This window comes from Ptychodera flava, chromosome 9, assembly GCF_041260155.1.
Source record: "Ptychodera flava strain L36383 chromosome 9, AS_Pfla_20210202, whole genome shotgun sequence".
Taxonomy (NCBI): Eukaryota; Metazoa; Hemichordata; class Enteropneusta; family Ptychoderidae; genus Ptychodera; species Ptychodera flava.
This window is the reverse complement of record NC_091936.1, coordinates 42,932,374-42,951,643: the sequence shown is the minus strand read 5'-3', so window position 1 is coordinate 42,951,643 and position 19,270 is coordinate 42,932,374. Positions and strand designations below refer to the sequence as shown.

The window sequence follows — 19,270 nt, the reverse complement described above, 5'->3', positions numbered from 1 at the left end:
AGACAGGCGAGCAATAGGCACATTTCCAAGCAATTTACGTTTCATAGAGCCTGGTTTTTGAACAATCGAAATTATCAAGGGAATGTATTGTTAAGGATTGGCACCTCTGTTGGCGCGAAGCGGCGACATTCTTTGTATTGGAGGAGTTGTACGGACCCTCGAATATACTGATAAGGAATAGACCGATAATATACTGATAAGGAATTGACCGGTAATATACTGATAAGGAATAGACCGGTAATATACTGATAAGGAATTGACCGGTAATATACTGATAAGGAATAGACCGGTAATATACTGATAAGGAATTGACCGGTAATATACTGATAAGGAATTGACCGGTAATATACTGATAAGGAATTGACCGGTAATATACTGATAAGGAATAGACCGGTAATATACTGATAAGGAATTGACCGGTAATATACTGATAAGGAATTGACCGGTAATATACTGATAAGGAATTGACCGGTAATATACTGATTAGGAATTGACCGGTTATATACTGATAAGGAATTGACCGGTAATATACTGATAAGGAATTGACCGGTAATATACTGGTAAGGAATTGACCGGTAATATACTGATAAGGAATTGACCGGTAATATACTGGTAAGGAATTGACCGGTAATATACTGGTAAGGAATTGACCGGTAATATACTGATAAGGAATTGACCGGTAATATACTGATAAGGAATTGACCGGTAATATACTGGTAAGGAATTGACCGGTAATATACTGATAAGGAATTGACCGGTAATATACTGATAAGAAATAGACCGGTAATATATTGATAAGGAATAGACCGGTAATATACTGATAAGGAATTGACCGGTAATATACTGATAAGGAATAGACCGGTAATATACTGATAAGGAATAGACCGGTAATATACTGATAAGGAATTGACCGGTAATATACTGATAAGGAATAGACCGGTAATATACTGATAAGGAATTGACCGGTAATATACTGATAAGGAATTGATCGGTAGATACGGGGAAGAAAAAGTCAGGATGACGAGATGAATGTTTGTGAATGTTCGAAATATTAAATCTAAAATTTGACAATATTTTCAGAATATCTTTTGGCAAGTTTTTCTCTGCAGAGCAAACCATCCCTACAAAGATTGCATAGTATAGACGATCTCTGATATGAATTGACGGATATCAATATCATTAGTATAGACGATCTCTAATATGAATCGATGGATATCAATATCATAAAATAGACAATCGCTAATAAGAATTTACGATCATCAATAAATACTATATGATTAGTACAGGTTCAACTACTATAGAAATGATACAAGTGAAACTTGACTTCACAAACCGTTAGCCTCCGTCTTAATGATGTCACACGACGGCTTTGATTTTATTTTCAAAAAATATGTAAGTGAAGATCATACAAATATGAAAGTACACGGTGATATTGTGATATTATTAAAGTATCATGTATGCACAAAATTTATCATCGTGTTGTTGGTAACCTTTAAGAAGCACTTTCGTGTCAACGCGAGCAAAGTTTACCCGACAGATATTGATGTTTCCCCGAGTTAAGCCATGATAAAATTAAGTAAATGCAATACTGTAACAACAAACAACGGAAAATACAAATTTTCCGGCATTGCTTACCTTTTATTGAAAGCGACTAGACTTGCAGTGAAAACATACATTTTTAAGAAAAGAAATGCAAATTCCTGTTTCTGCAATAAAAAATTCCCCTAAACTATATTTGAATGTTTTCACGCGCAATGCCAATGTTTTACCCAACGAAGAGTAAATTAATTTATGATTGTGTTCATTTTCGACGTACACACAGGCAAACATTTGAATAACGCTCGGTTTGAAATCGTGGGCGTTAAGCTAAGGTATTGCAGGAAAAAGAACTCACAAACTTTGAATTTTTGCCTTTCAGTAACATTTGTTCTTTTGCCTATGCAGAACGCTCTTGCATTAATATAGGATACAGTCAACAAGAGGAACAGTTCATTCAAAGTTATACTAATGTCAACTTGACTGGGGAAGCAGTACGTACTGAACTCGAGAAATTACTTAGAGATAAGACACAGGTTTGTAAAGTTTATTTATCTTTCAAGCAGCACAGAATAGAACGAATAACATACATCAGTGTGCTTTCCTATTTGCATTTCAAGGCCATATGATAAGCAAATAGTGTTTCATCAGAAGAGATGGTGACAGATAAAAGAAAAAAACCCCCAAAAATCTGGTCGACATAATGGACATTCTTGACAGACACATTTTGTCATCGGTATTTAGCAACAGAACAAGGAAAGAAAAAAACATTATTACTTCTTAGATCACTGAAAGGCGTTTTATTGATCAATCACAAATTTAAAAGAAACGAAGTATGAATTTGTTTGCAAATTTGAAAATATGTGAAAGATCAATGGATTGCTGCCTCTCTTTGTGACTGTATGTATGTATGTATGTATGTATGTATGTATGTATGTATGTATGTATGTATGTATGTATGTATGTATGTATGTATGTATGTATGTATATGTATGTATGTATGTATGTATGTATGTATGTATGTATGTATGTACGTATGTATGTATGTATGTATGTATGTATGTATGTATGTATGTATGTATGTATGTATGTATGTATGTATGTATGTATGTATGTATGGAAAGCCGTCACTGTCTTAGGCAGCTGTTTCCAACCCAACAATGTGCATTGGCATTATGATTATACCATTAACATTATGATGATGTTCATTTACTCTATTGTGATGCCGATTTACACAATAGTGATGTCCATTTACATCGTGATGATGTCCATTTACATTATGCTGATACTCTTTAACATTATGATGATGTCCATTTACATTATGATGATGCCCATTTATATCATTGTGATGGGCATTTACATAATGATGATGTCCATTTACATCATAATGATGGGCATTTACGTAATGATGATGGGCAATTACATTATGATGACACCCTTGTACATTATAATGATGTCCATTTACATGATGATGATGTCCATTTACATTATGATGATGTCCATTTACATTATGATGATGTCCATTTATATTATGATGATGTCCATTTATATCATGATGATGTCCATTTACCTTATGATGATGTCCATTTACATAATGATGATGTCCATTTATATCATGATGATGTCCATTTATATCATGATGATGTCCATTTATATCATGATGATGTCCATTTATATCATGATGATGTCCATTTACATTATGATGATGTCCATTTACCTTATGATGATGTCCATTTACATAATGATGATGTCCATTTATATCATGGTGATGTCCATTTATATCATGATGATGTCCATTTATATCATGATGAAGTCCATTTACATTATGATGATGCCCATTTGCATTATAATGATGTGCATTCACATTATGATGATGTCCATTTACATTATGATGATGTCCATTTATATCATGGTGATGTCCATTTATATCATGATGATGTCCATTTATATCATGATGATGTCCATTTACATTATGATGATGCCCATTTGCATTATAATGATGTGCATTCACATTATGATGATGTCTATTTACATCGTGATGATGGGCATTTACATTATCATGATACCATTTACATGATGATGATGTCCATTTACATTGTAATGCTGTCCATTTTCATCTTGATGATACCGAATGACGTTATGATTATGGGCATTTACATAGTGGTGATGTCCATTTACATTATGATGACGGCCATTCACATGTTTGTGATGTCCATTTATATCATTATGATCCATATTTGTGTCATGATGATACCTATTTACAAATAGTGTTCATAACTTTATGATGATGTCCGTACAATTTGTGGTGATGCTCTATCACATCGTTATGGTGGCCATTTACTTCGTTATGGTGGCCATTTACTTCGTTATGGTGGCCATTTACTTCGTTATGATGGTCAAATTTCCCAGAACCCCATGCGAAATCTTAGACATGCGCATTCGTTTAATTTAGCTGAAACGTTTGTCGGAGATCGACAGTAATACTCAACACAGTATCCAGTAAGAATGGATAGTATCTTGAGAGAGTTATCTCTGCAAACACTTAAGCCAAGATTCCAACAACAGACGCAGGTCCTGTTTCACTGTGACAGAGAAAAACCGCAATCGGAAAAGGAGATATGGCGGTCCGACGACTACATGGAGTGATGGACTCATTTATTAGCGACAATGACATTGACTCCACTCTACGCGTAATAAGATACATACTCTAAAGACGACAAAGCCGAAAGGAAAGAGAAGAGAGAGAGAGAAAAAAATCAATCATTGCAAGCTATTAGGGTAGGGAGGGAGGGTGGGAACGCTCTGGGGTTGAAGCCAGTTCTGATCAACTATTAGGTAGCCTCGTCCGTAGACCGTCCCACTCACAGCCTCGAACCCGGCCCATTTAAACTACAATAAAACAAGTATTATTGTTGCCTATGCCTATACTGATAACATACAGACAGACACAAGTGTTGGGGGTCAAGGTCAACAACTTTATTCCCATGTTGACTGGCTATGAGCCGATTTCCGCCAAAAGCCCCCAACATTAGTAGTAGGCGCTAGCCCTCCGGCGCCCTGGAAATAGCGTCATTGTCGCTATTGATTGCTTTCTTAGGTAACTTTACAAGCACGGACACTCCATTTTATGAAAAGATCGTTTGTGATCTAAGTCGAGGGCTAGCAAACACGAGACTACCCTCCGGGGTATCCATCGACTACCTCATATGTAACGTAGTAAAAAAAACAGCAAATACACGGATCATTTCAACCATTATCTTTGTGTAAAAATATATTCATATTTTAACCATGGCTCTTACACGGAAACCATTGGGACAAAATAAACTTCATCAAAGTTTAGTGCCTGAAACCAATTAACCTATCAGATAACGGTCCACTTTGACGTTGACGTAATATAAATATACTCAAACCAGTAATCACATCCTCCCTTGCTACAAATAGAACAAGCTCAAACAGTTTGAGACGAGCACAGATAGCGATGTCTCCGTATGTACGGCCTGCTCGCTTAAACTGAGCACATAAGGGAGGACTCTATCAACACAGGAGAGTGAACTGAAAATCACTACAGCTGAGCTTACTTCTGGGATCAACCCTCGAGTCGTTTTCTAACGACACTCCTCATGGTCTATAAAACGAGCATCTAAACAAATCCTTCTTACAAAATCATAGCTCGTTATGTAACTTTGACCAACATGTGAAGGAGTAAGCATTCCGTCGATATCCGGAACGACAACCGAAAAGTCCGGTGAGTTAATTCAAACACACTTTGCCCATATCGCTCAAACAGTTAAAGGTTTCACGATAGCGCTTTTAACAACGGGAATCTGTTTTTTTGTGTCTCCATTTTATGCCACAACTTATCGTATAAAACCAAGATGCAATCTGTCATCGAATTGGTACTGCAATCAACCAAGCTAAAAAGATTGCTGATCAATACAAAAAACAGCATCTGGCAAAGAAAATCAAAAACTGATAAAGCTGCCATATTAAAGTAATCAAAGTTGGCGGCATGAATTAAATAAACCAATACTCTCCTCAGACCAAACCGATTTCAAAGGCCGTTTACAGCACATATTGTTAACGAAACCATGAAACCTGGGAATGGCTAAACACAGAGAAATAAGATTTATTTCTCGAAACAGCCTTTCACAACATGCTTTTCAAACACCGGAAAGCAGGCACCAATATCGACCCGAAATCTATTACAAAGTCCATGAAAATTGACACAAAACCAAAAGTTCGGATGATCGATTTAATTGTCTAAAACAAACTAATCGTACAACATTTACTGTTAACATAACGAGCACTAGCAACGCTCAAAATATGCCCTAAAACAAAAATCCTTATGAGCGTCCAGGAATTCCGGTCGATGCTGGGTCATGTTAATTATAATATGACACCACACACCCGATCGCTCACTATAGAGTCAGTCAATAGTGGCTAACTCTCTCAATAACGAATCTGGCTTCTCCTCGAGGACGAAGATGACTTCATCACACAACCAAGCGGAGGGGATACAAAACAAGAGAGCGACTGATGAAGGAACCCCATTTTTGGTTCCGAACACCGTTAAGACGAATCACTCAATCAACAAACCGGTTTACTGGGACCCAGATCACAAAGCACTATCGATTCACCGATTTCTCGCCATGTATTCAACACAAAATAAATGCAATGATCCTTTTATTCACCATATCGTAATATTAAACAAACTTGGTAGAGCCGATGTGTGGAGTTGCCCTCATTTTCCTTTATATTGAAATTTAGAATAACATTATGTCAATAATTATCATGGTATGCAATAGCCATCACTATAAAGTTAATGAGCATCATCATAATGTAAATAGGCATCGTCATAATTTAATGGGCATCATCATAATGTAAACGGGTATCATCATAATGTAAATACCCATCACCACGATGTAAATGGGTATCATCATAATGTAAATGCCCATCACCACGATATAAATGGATATCATCATGATGTAAATGCCCATCATCATGATGTTAATGGGTAAAATCATGATATAAAAGGGTATCACCATAAAGTTAATGAGCATCATCATATGTAAATGATTATCATGATCATGTAAATGAACATCATCATAATGTAAATGGACATTATCATAATGTAAATGGACATCATCATAATGTAAATGAACATCATTATAATGTTAATGGACATCATCATGATATAAATGGACATCATCAAAATGTAAATGGACATCATCAAAATGTAAATGACCATCATTATAATGTAAATGGACATCATCATGATATAAATGGACATCATCATAATGTAAATGGACATCATCAAAATGTAAATGCCCATCACAATAATGTAAATGGGTATCATCATAATGTAAATGAACATCATCATAATGTAAATGGACATCATCATAATGTAAATGAACATCATCATAATGTAAATGGACATCATCATAATGTAAATGGACATCATCATAATATAAATGGACATCATCAAAATGTTAATGACCATCATCATAATGTAAATGGACATCATCATAATGTAAATGAACATCATCATAATGTAAATGGACATCATCATAATATAAATGAACATCATCATAATGTAAATGGACATCATCATACTGTAAATGGACATCATCATAATATAAATGGACATCATCAAAATGTTAATTACCATCATTATAATGTAAATGGACATCATCATAATGTAAATGGACATCATCATAATATAAATGGACATCATCAAAATGTAAATGCCCATCATCATAATGTAAATGCCCATCACAATAATGTAAATGGGTATCATCATAATGTAAATGAACATCATCATAATGTAAATGGACATCATCATAATGTAAATGAACATCATCATAATATAAATGGACATCATCATAATGTAAATGGACATCATCATAATGTAAATGGACATCATCATAATGTAAATGGACATCATCAAATGTTAATTACCATCATTATAATGTAAATGGACATCATCATAATGTAAATGGACATCATCATAATGTAATGGTATCATCATAATGTAAATGGACATCACCGTAACGTAAATGCCCATCATCATAATGTAAATGAACATCATCATAATGTAAATGGACATCATCATAATATAAATGGACATCATCAAAATATTAATTACCATCATTATAATGTAAATGGACATCATCATAATGTAAATGGGTATCATCATAATGTAAATGGGTATCATCATAATGAAAATGGACATCATCATAATGTAAATGGGTATCATCATAATGTAAATGGACATCATCATAATGTAAATGGACATCATCATAATATAAATGGACATCATCAAATATTAATTACCATCATTATAATGTAAATGGACATCATCATAATGTAAATGGGTATCATCATAATGTAAATGGGTATCATCATAATGAAAATGGACATCATCATAATGTAAAGGGTATCATCATACTGTAAATGGACATCATCATAATGTAAATGGACATCATCAAGATGTAAATGGACATCACTATTATGTAAATCGGCATCACAATAGAGTAAATGAACATCATCATAATGTTAATGGTATAATAATGATGCCAATGCACATTATTGAGTTGGAAACACCTCCCTAAGACAGTGACGGCTTTCCATATGTATGTAGGTAGGTAGGTAGGTAGGTACACTGACTGTAAACGCTTTTTTATACCATCAGAGTGATGATTGTACCTTGGATTTTCAAGAAGAATCGTCTGGCGTATTCATGGGAACTCTCTCTAAAGGCATTTCGAATCAAAAGGTTTGAAAAATAAAAAAATCAACTGATCGATCGACCTGGTTTTCATGTTATTTTGGAAACGTGGCCTTGGTTCCTTGCGGTATGTTTAATCTTTGGCAAAGCAAAGCTAAGATTCAGTCTCTGTATTGTATTGTCCATTTAACTGGCTAAGAATCATGTGTGCTCCAAATTATATGATCCTGGTAAAGTAAATCAAAGAGAGAATCTCACTTGTTTCTCTTGGCGCCATAAATCTTTGCACTATACTTAACCAAGGTAAGCTGTTAACAATGTTTTACGAAACGAAATAATCATATTTCATTTTATCTACCCTAACATGTTTGTTCGGGGGTCATACATTAACATTTAATTTGCATAATTAATGAATTTATGTCAATTGACATCTTGGCATATATCTCCCACAGCTCACATGATTGGAGATACACAGCTTGTTTCACGACTGTACATAATTTTTGGGGCGAACTCAGTATTAGAACGAGACTGGTAGCTTATCAGGTGATGCGACATGATTTTTTCCCAAAAAATGCAAGCAGTAGCTGAAATGTTCACCCAACCTTACGACCCAAATCCCTGTCTGATAGCTCTCCCTTCTCAAACACGTTCATTCCATCACATTCACAGGTCCCTGAATGCCATTCTCACCTTGCCATGCTGAGTGAGCTGATCAACAAGAGGGCGCTGTGCATCGTCACCGACGTCACTCTGTCTGTGATGAAAGTAGCGACGTTCCGTGAGCACAGTCACCAGACGGCGTCGGCATCTGCATCTCTCCTACGCTATAGTTCCCATAGCTACCATTATATCTTTCTTTTTATTCTGTTATATTCTCTGAGCAAATGTCTAACAAAGTGATATCTATAAACGTCTCCAGCAACATTTTCGGATGCATTCTTCTTTCATTAATTTGCCCAATTCGGAATATGACCTGTCAATTTTAGTTATTTTGGCACTTGTATGAACAGTAGTAGAAGGAATATTCGATTTTGTGATACATTTTATTTTCATTATAGCCAATACTGTAAATATATGATAGAATAAATGAGAGCAGACTGATCTTTTCTACCTATAACCAGTATTTACTCTACCAAGTAGTCCTAAGTATTGAAAAAAATATTATAAAAAAGGAAAAGAATATTGCTGGCCTAAATAATTGAATTCTGTAAGATTAAAATACCATTTACTCAAAGTCTACATTTCGGCTTCAGCATAATCATGACAGTTTCAGCAAAAAGGTAGTTAACAAGAACTTGGAGATGTCAACTGCTGAACATTTCGATGTGTGATGTTCAACGTTGAGAGTTAATACCACCAAAAATACCTGGTCTTGTCACATTCTTTTAGCGCGTCAAGAAATACTCCAGAATTATCATCACATTTCACATTTGCTTATTATGTGTGTTTTCTTTCTAGTGTCAACGTTGCCTTGCCCTTGTGACATAAATCCAAAGTTTATTGACAAGTTATACTCGTCATTGATCTATGATCACTCACTCAACTTTTCTGGAAGTCAGGGATCTTGTCCTACGCACAAAACAGACTAATTATATAACATCTGAACGGTTTTGGTCGTTAGAATTCAAATATTTCTCTTGTATCCGATCCGATCAGTGTTTTCTTGTCTTTCTGTTTAGCACTATTCATGCTACTGATAAATTTGACTGTTTCGGCATAGTTTGTACTATTTTGTTGTATCGTTGTAATAGGTTCGTATTATATATAACAATATACGTTTCGAACATGGGCAAGACGTTCATTTTAGCTGTCTGTGTGTCTCAGGCTGTGTGTCTTTATGTCCGTCTGTAAGACACAGTGTAACCCCCCCCAAATAAATTATGCTGTTCCGATAACATGGTTTTCAAAAATAGGGTAGGTAGGTCGGCAGGGATTTTTTTCCAAATTTTTTTTATTTTTAAATATGCACTTTTCAGGGGTCCAGGGCGATCAAACACGGGCCACAACATTTCCAGAAAAACGTATCATACAGACGTCCTCGTTCAAGCACAAATCAAATGCCAGTTAACGAGAACGTGATTTTTACGGTTTTTTTTCTTTTTTACTTCCGTCGTTACGTAGCTCTAAAAGGTTTAGGGTCGGCAGGCAAAAAATAGGGTAGGTCGGGTTATCGGAACAGCACAATTTTTTTCCTTTGGCCTAAGTGTACTGTCTTTTTGTCAGCTCGAATGATATTTCTCTTAAAAAGTTTATGTTGTACGATAAATCTACAGTAATATTCTGAACAGATGCCGTTGGGTCTCTTTCTTCCGAATATGGCCTGGATGGGAGCGTGATGACCGACAGCACTGCACATGACGCCAAATTCAAATCTGATCATAACTAGGTGATGGCGCTTTTCTTAAGACCACAGAGCTATCCAACCGTGACCTTGGCTGAAGATCACCGTGTTACGAATCATACATCAAACCATCATCGCTTACACATTATTATTATTAGTTTTTCCTGATTGTTGTGCGAACAAGTTACTGACATAAAATTCTGTTGACTACGATAAGTGACTTACGTTATGCACATTGATGCATATTTTTGTTAAAAGTTTTGTGATTGGCTATTGAGAGACGTTTAGAAATTTATCACAAGGTTTTCAAAAATATTTACATCCCGGGGACTTTATCCGTCTAAGTATGATGGCAGTGATTGTATCAAAATAACCACGACTGGTTTCTTTGTAAAGTTTAATAGAATGCAAATATCTACGCAATGTTGTGAGGTATGGACGAGAAATTTCTATTTGATGTATTATACTACTGTAAAATATACTTTGTCTGAAATAAAGAATGACGTAGATTGAGTTGAATAGTCAATTATCAACTCTATTATGTTTATATGTTTGTTATTTATTTTCTTGTCTTTGCTCCTATTTTTCTCATACCAACAGCAAGGCATTTAAAGCGACGCACACCATTGGAGGTTGACGTTCAGGATAAATAATCCCACAAATCTTTGCTGGTTACAACTTGTGTTGACCTTGTGAATGAAATGAAATGTACCTTTCGCAGTTATCATTTTCCTGAAATAGGAAATAGTGTGTCTCCAAATGAGGAATATGTAGAATTGCAGCCATTTAAAGTAATAAATCGGTAAATCTGGCATAATTTTGCTTTTTTCATTGAAAGTTTTGCACGGGGGAACCTTGTTTTTCCGTCTAGGTCATGACTTAGATAAGTAAATTAAATTTTAGGACCATCACCATAACATGCATGTTTTGTGGACATTTTAAATAGGACAACTGATTGTTGATCAGAGACTATTTCTTTACGATATTTATGAGGATACTACCTGTGCAAGCAAAAGATTTCCTTGCAGATTGCTGGCAATCTTTGGCAAAAAAAGTGTGTGTTTCCGTGGTTTTCAAAAATGCGAAAAATTAGGGTCGATGGGTTTAAAAAAAGTAGGTCATATTACCGAAAACACTCATTTTTTCCTTGGCCAAAGGGAACACTTGTCGACACACACTGAAGTATGAAAAGTATATTAGTACAGAAAAGAGTATGCAATTTTCATTAATAACTTTAATGCTCTGTGAGTGTATGAGTTTTTAGTACACTTTTCCATCAGCAGACACGGTGTCAGGCGTTGAGGGCGCAACTGATGGTCTCCGCCTGAGTCATGCCATGACTCATCGGGGAAAAGGAGGGGAGCATTCATCGTAGAAATGTTTCTCCTACATAGTAAAAAGTTTCCCTCTTGCATGACTGTGATCTCGTTTCTTATTTTGCACCGTTCTCGCGCTATAGGTCGAAGAATGACGTCATTTTGGGGTTTTCTACATTTTCAGGAATATAGTGGTATAGAAATTATGTGATTAAAATCCCGAAATTTGACTAGAATTGCGATTTTTTAAACTCTCATTACAGTCTCGCGAGACAGGTGAAAGTTTGAAAATTCCATCAGTCCTCGGTACCCCTTTTCGAGGTAGAGGTGGTGAATGGTTGATTTCAGTGACTTTTGCTGAACAAAATTGAAGTTGGTAATCCCCAATTAATATGTCATTAAATTTTTAATATTCTTATGTTATAATTTCTTCGATTTTCGTCAGAATTTGCACTTTTCCATAATTTTTACACAATCCGCGGAGCGGGTCAGTGACGCTATTCCATTTACTGCCAGGCACATGCATTTTCGAACGTCGTCGATACGTGACCCCCGTCGCTTAACCTATGCTCTTCTGTGATTTTATGATGCCGAAGGAAAACAATGATATTGTTTAACATTTGCACATTTGGATTGATGTAACCTCTAAAATATATCACAAATTTATATGTTTATCATTATTTCGCAGTTTGAATAAAAAATTACAACGAAAACTTATAAAACTCGACATGTTTTGAGTGTATCGGTGTGTTCATCATTTTAGTTACACAACTTCATCGGTAAGCTTAACTATTTCATTCAGCAGGGTTCTGCTGAGCATCTTGTTGAAGTTACAAATATTTAAAGTCTTGAACGTATAGATGCCTTTATGATGGCTTTATGTGATAACTATGTCTGCAAATATCGATCAATAATCAGAATCCGAAAGCCGACGCTGTAACTGCTAACATTGTGATAAATGCTGATAGAAAATGGTTAGCGGTTATTGACTGCCGCTATGGCTTTGGCAGCACTTAAACTGACAGCACTGTCTGGTGTGATTAAACTGACAGCACTGTCTGGTGTGATTAAACTGACAGCACTGTCTGGTGTGATTAAACTGACAGCACTGTCTGGTGTGATTAAACTGACAGCACTGTCTGGCAGCACTGTCTGGTGTGATTAAACTGATAAATTTATCACGATTGGCGAAGTCGCGTGACTGAACGACTTGTCGACCTTCAATATCCTAAACACGATCGTGCATGGACAGTCTAGCCGCAGAAGTATACTCTCAGGTTTCAAATGGTGTATATTCGACCAATGTGCATAGCAACTTAAATTAAGCAATAACCCCGTCGCAGGCGGGTATACACAAGATTTCGGTATAATGCGCGACATACGAGCCGATAGGCGAGTGCTATATGTCGCGCATTGTACCAAAACTGAGTGTATACTATACCCGACTGCGGCGGGGGTCATTGCTATTATATTATACAGGTGCTGCCAACGAAGCTGTTCGTGCGAAAAGGTGTTCGTGTGCAGTTTTTCAAAGGGCGGGCAAATTTAAAAACTAACCAGCGGGCGGAAAGAAAAAACCGATATTTACTGTGGGCGGGGAAGAAATTTCGTTGTTTTCAGTGGGCGGGGAGAAAATTTTTGACAGTGCATGGGTACCGGAAAATACGTAGAGGGAGGGGATGACGTCTTTATAATACTTGAGGGGCCTATAACTAAGAGGGAAGCAATATTCCAAGGTATGAGTATAGCTCGCACGCATTTAGTGGGCATCTAGTTTGCTATGGGGACTTCCAGTAGCGGGGAGAGGGTAGTTGGGAGCTTGAATTCTTATTGGGAGTGAGGAGCGGGTAGACCATAGATACTGGAGGGCAGTGGGCATCAAAATTCAGTGGGAGGGCATACTTTCCGTATATGCCAGTGGGAGGGCAGTTACAAACAACTATACTTTCTCCTCAAAGTTTTAGGTCAAGGTCAAAAATAAGTAAAATCGGTATATCAGCCTTTGAAACATGTTTTGTGATGATTTTGCGAAATCGATGAAATTTACCAATTGGCGTCACCTGATTATATCAACTTCTGTGTCTTTGTTGTCTTATTTGGGTATTTTCTCACTTCAAGCCCGGGCTTGAAGTGACGTCTCAGACCACAGGGTACCAAGACATCTGTTTGTTGTTGTTTGTATTGTTGTTTATGCTTATTAGTCATGCTTTTGTTGAACAATAAAATTCAACGAACATAACTGCTGTGTTGTTGTTGGTTCAAACGTAATGTGGATGTCATAAGGAACGCTACAAGGACACTATCATTATTTGAACCGATGTAACTCTCTGCCAACGTTGTTGTTGTTTGTATTGTTGTTCATGTTTATTAGTCGTGTTGTTGTTGTTGTTGTTGTTGTTGTTGTTGTTGTTGTTAACCAATAAAATTCAACGAACATAACTGTTGTGTTGCTGTTAGTTCAAACGTAATGTAGATGTCATAAGAAACGCTACAAGGACACTATCATCATTTGACCTCCCTGAAAACGTATGACGAGATTTTTTTCTGACCTAGTAAAATGGTTGTTGGATTTTTTTTAAAATCAGAAAAAATTGATGTATTCCCTTCATTAGTTTTGCCCCGAATTATGAAGTTGCAGATTACATTCTTTAAAATATCGGTGTCATTTCTGATCGAAAGTGCTGACGTCTTTACACAAAAGATGTACACTGCGCATGTGCCATAGAGTTAACCCTCGGTGAACGTGACTAAAGAGTCAAAGTAGTGAAAAAGGTCCATCGTTTGTGGGATTCTGTTTTTTGTTTCTTTCGACATAAAGACTTGTGAAACCCGCTGGAGGTAAAGCCAGCTTCTTTCAATCGAGAGTGAAAGACCACGGTCGACGGGCATTGCTTTTTATCAACTCTTTTATTGCTTGACAATACCATGGTAACGATGGACATTGCTCGTTCAAAACATGGAATGCACTGAACATGTTATGCACAAGACAATATGAAATATCAGAGCTGGCACACCACGTGATGGTTTATTGCCAGCGCATCATGAATATCGCTGCCATGGATACAAGCAAATCAGAAGTTTAAGCTACTAGTTAAAGCTACTAGTTAAACCGATCAGTCTAGAAATTTGTATACATGTCATGAAAAAGACATGTGTTTCTGTTATTAGATTGAATACGTTGAGGGCGCTAGTTTTCATCGATGTATCCCTTGGTTAGGAACTGCTCAATGTCATCTCTGAGGCTGCCGGACGAGTATGGATTGCGGCGGTCGTTCATACGGATGTAAGGTTTACCGTTTCCGTCTATAATGAACCTCTCGGTGAATGTCCAACGGACATCGTTGCTTGTGATGGGGTCCCAGAACATGCTGCGACTGTAACCTATTCTGTCCTCGGGTGACGGGCATGTTTCCTGGTGATTGGAGGAAAATGTCACAACAGTGTTGGTGTAATCATAAAGTGTTAAAATCCCAGAGCAGTCACCCCTTTGAACAACTGATGTACCCCTTACTTTTCAAGTTATATGTCCTCCTTGCAGCGTGTCGTATCGTTTTTTATCCTTTATATATTACGTTTGCTGGTTGTCCCTCTCGTTACGATATATTGTTCTGCCTACATGTCCAACTGTTCACACCGACACGGTTTGGACAAGACAGTTGGTTATGTTGATACACATGCACTTCTTGGACTATAATTTTCTAGTTTCACAGTAGGTTTATACTAATCATGAAGCGTTCCCTACTGACATTCTCTCAGATCAAAAGGCAAATATCAAAAATGTATCCTTCCTTGTGTTTAATTAGCTTTAAACTGAAACAGTCGTATAACCAGAACAGACAGACAATTATGGTCTTCTGAATATTTGTAAACAAGTCAACTCCAACGAAAACAATCTCTAATATTCTCACATAACACGATTTCACACCGGATCTCCTACTCACTGAAAAGTTGAAAAAAATCTTTTGTTCAGTGTCAGATATGTGTCGGCTGACTGGCCGAAAACATCAATATATATCAAACGTTATCAGCTCATATAATTGTGAGCATTAAAAAAGAACTGAAAACTTTGAGACCAGAAATTTGCATTGGCAATATATGGCACATGGAGACAAATTGTGCCATTTCTGCTGTCTTAAACTAACTATTTACTTTTCTGGGTATCTAGTTATGAATGATGCCTTTGAAGTCTTAACATGTGACGAAGATTAATGAAATCAGGACCCATCAATGCATTCGCATATGCCTTTCAAGAAGAAGTGTCAATTCTACCTACCCTAAGAAACTTCCAGATGTCCTGCGCATAATAACCATTGACGGAACCCTTTCCCATCAGTGTGAAGTTAGGTACGTAATCATTGCCAGGTCTAACATGTTTCAGGCCATTCAAGATTTCATGATTTCTACCTGGTTCTTGCCTCCCTGAAGGACAACAAATTGCAGAGATTAAGTCACTCAAGTGTCACCCAGTGCTTTAATTTTAGTGTTTTATTAACTGAAATCAGTGTGTGACAACACCCATCTCTTAGTCTCGTTCATTCCCCCACGAATGTCAAAATTAAGTGATAAGTCTGGTCACGGAGTTCATCATTGTGTTTTCTATGTTTCAAGAAGGTAGCGTGCCTAGGGGAATTGTGATGTTGATCGTTACGTTTTAAACATTGAAAAGTGTTCAATTTAACACGACACATATTTTGGTATTAGATTTTCACATGAATTAATGTGGGATGGGACGTTATAAAGAAGTACTGGCAGAGCCAACGGTTGAATAAGTGAGCTGCAATTATGGATAGTTCCAATCTGTGACTACCTAATCGATATAATTCATCTCTTTCATAACATAATTGGTGTTGAAACAATTGTCAGATCAAAATCACAATTTCGAATAACGTTACATGATTATCACGTGAAATCGTGATTCACTTTGCCTCTTATAGGTCAACGACCTCTTTATGTAACTTTGCTGAAAGGATTTCAATTTCGGTTCTGAATCACTGAATATAATTTGATAAAGCTTCAAAAGGGCCACAAGTTACAGATTGTCGATATCTGTCCTGCAAGTATGACGCACATTTTAGAGTTGGTTGAGCGAGGCATTATACGTCAAAGATTTACCTCCATCGTCTGGTCCACCTATACGGACGTCTAATTAGATACACTGTGTAAGTGAACTTACCGAACTGGTTGGTCGGGTACGCGATGACTGTGAAATTCTGATCTCTGAATTCGTCAACTAGTGCATTCAGTTGAACATACTGATTGGTAAAACCTGCACAAAAGCAAAGAAAAAGAAATAGCGGCATATGGACATTATCCCTGGCAATAGAGATGTACAGATCTGTTTCTAACGGTGAAGTTTATGCATGAAGGAATGCGCAATCATATTTTGGAAGGAAGTAGACACGATATGCATATATTTCACAATCAAAATTTTATCTTTACAGTAATTTTGTTGTAGGCAGAGAGTTCATACTTTCCGCATTATTTTAATTTTCGTCTGCGATCACATTGCAAGACACGTTTTGTTCACAAATTTAACTCCGTCCTATTATTTACTGTTTTGATCTCATCTCCCAACCTAATGGACAGTCTATCCGTCACCTATTTAAAATGATCAGTATTTCAGTATTTTGTACCCTCACTTCTGAATCGCCTTGATTAGAACAGAATATGCCATCGCCTTATGGTAGCAGGTTAGAATGCTTTCTCTATACGGACAAACTTTTTATAAGAATGAGCAGAAAAAATAAATTGTTCATCGGAATCGCCGCTTCCACTTTGCCCGATTTTTAATTTCGGCAAATTCACACTTCTGCATTACAAATACTTAGTACCGCCGCTGGCGTCGCCCTACACTTCGTCGGGTTTCGTGGGCATGTGGGATTCTGAATGAGACTTCCGACGTGTCTCCATCAACACGTTGTTGCGACGTCTGGATTTTGCAAATCACGACACAAACTGGGTCAATTTTTGGCTGAAATTTCTCTATTTTGTCAAGGTTACATTTGGCCTTAAGAAAATAAAAAAAAATTCGCTCGCCGCCCCTGAACCTTAGTCTAAAATTCCGATGAACAAGATTTTTTTTCTCTGGCCGTAAGGAAGCTTAAGCTTACAATTCACATAAATGAAGTGTGCAGTTGGTCTAAAATTCATACATTTGATGAGAAAATATTGAGGTTATTTTTAATTTGAAAAATAAAAGTCGACAATATTGCAGTTATAACGATTTTAATATTTCGTCGATAGTTCCCGAATCTTCGCACTTTCGAAACAAATTTAAGAGGGCCTATTGTTGATAAACGGGGCATTTGATTGAAGTAGCCGGCATACAAAAACGTGCAATATATCCACAGCTACAGAGTGCGTCATCGATGAGTGCGCGAAGGCCACAAAGATTTGAATCTAGTGAACAGTAATAGGAGAGAGAAAGCTCTGTGGTTTTCATGTCAGTCAGTTTGACTCGCATGAAGAGGCTAGAGACCTTCAAAGAGATACGTGAACCAGCACAAAATCTCCAGCGACCTATGGTTGTGAGTTGGTCAACCCTTTACGGCAAACAAAGCATAGGGACATGATATTGTAACGGTTAACGTATAATCTCCTTAGTACATAACAGCTGGCGGCAAAAATACCCTTTTGGCGTTTGCAAATTACTTACCTCAGTAACTCGAAGTTGGGACGATCACGAGTGTCTTCCCTTCGAACTGGCGCAACGATATAGTTCGGCCAGTCTGTAGCGGCGTTCCGCTGAATTCGTAAATGGATCGCTGTGTTGGGTTGCAGTACCGTTTCTTCGCCCTGGTCGCCGAGGGCCCGAAGCCCAGGGTGACGAACGCCAGGAGCACAAAGGCTCCGAACTTGAACGCCATCGTTTCGTCGGATGGCGATAATATTTTGGCATTGATCACAGCTGTCCCTTAAATAACACACAGATAATAGCATTGTAAACAAGGGACAGGCAAAGTTCAGTTAGTTCAACTGTGATGTAATGACTTGTCCACAAACCTTACTATTGTGAAATTACTTACACTGATGAAAAGGAGAGCTATCACATTCTTACCTGATTTATTTCTATGAAACAAACATTTTTTAAACATTTCTTCAAAATTTCTGTAAGTTGGTAGCAGTATGTTTCTAAGTTTATAGATTAGTAACGTTTTGTAAGCGCGTTGTGTAACCATTTTTATTTGGTTTGAAAAAAAGGGTTTTGTAACAATGTATGTCAATATTTTTCGATAAGTATCTCATCACGTGATGTTTGTACTCGCTTTCAAGGTTTCGGTATGTGATCAGTTTGTTCGCGAACCAAGTACTCCAAAAACAAAGACTTAACTAGAGGAGATGAAGGCGAAA

General features: G+C 36.9%; 2 protein-coding genes and 1 long non-coding RNA gene across 5 annotated transcripts in view; 1 reads left to right on the top strand and 2 right to left on the bottom strand.

Moving 5' to 3' along the window:
• LOC139141096 (GDNF family receptor alpha-1-like) overlaps window positions 1–11,120 on the top strand; it is a 56,124-nt gene extending 45,004 nt beyond the window's left edge. For all 3 annotated transcript variants that reach the window (XM_070710670.1, XM_070710669.1, XM_070710672.1), the window contains 3 exons: window positions 1,945–2,072; window positions 8,228–8,311; window positions 8,933–11,120. In XM_070710670.1, coding sequence (XP_070566771.1) covers window positions 1,945–2,072; window positions 8,228–8,311; window positions 8,933–9,163 — 443 coding nt within the window. In that variant the 3' untranslated portion in view covers window positions 9,164–11,120. The remainder of the gene's footprint in view (window positions 1–1,944; window positions 2,073–8,227; window positions 8,312–8,932) is intronic.
• Window positions 1–19,270, bottom strand: part of LOC139141127 (probable serine carboxypeptidase CPVL) — a 601,148-nt gene that overhangs the window by 459,458 nt on the left and 122,420 nt on the right. The gene's annotated exons all lie outside the window — the stretch shown is intronic.
• On the bottom strand, window positions 14,809–18,819 carry LOC139141095 (uncharacterized). The gene is made up of 4 exons (XR_011554135.1): window positions 18,576–18,819; window positions 17,094–17,186; window positions 16,194–16,339; window positions 14,809–15,332 (listed from the first exon to the last, which is right to left on the bottom strand). It is a non-coding gene; the product is annotated as an uncharacterized lncRNA (long non-coding RNA).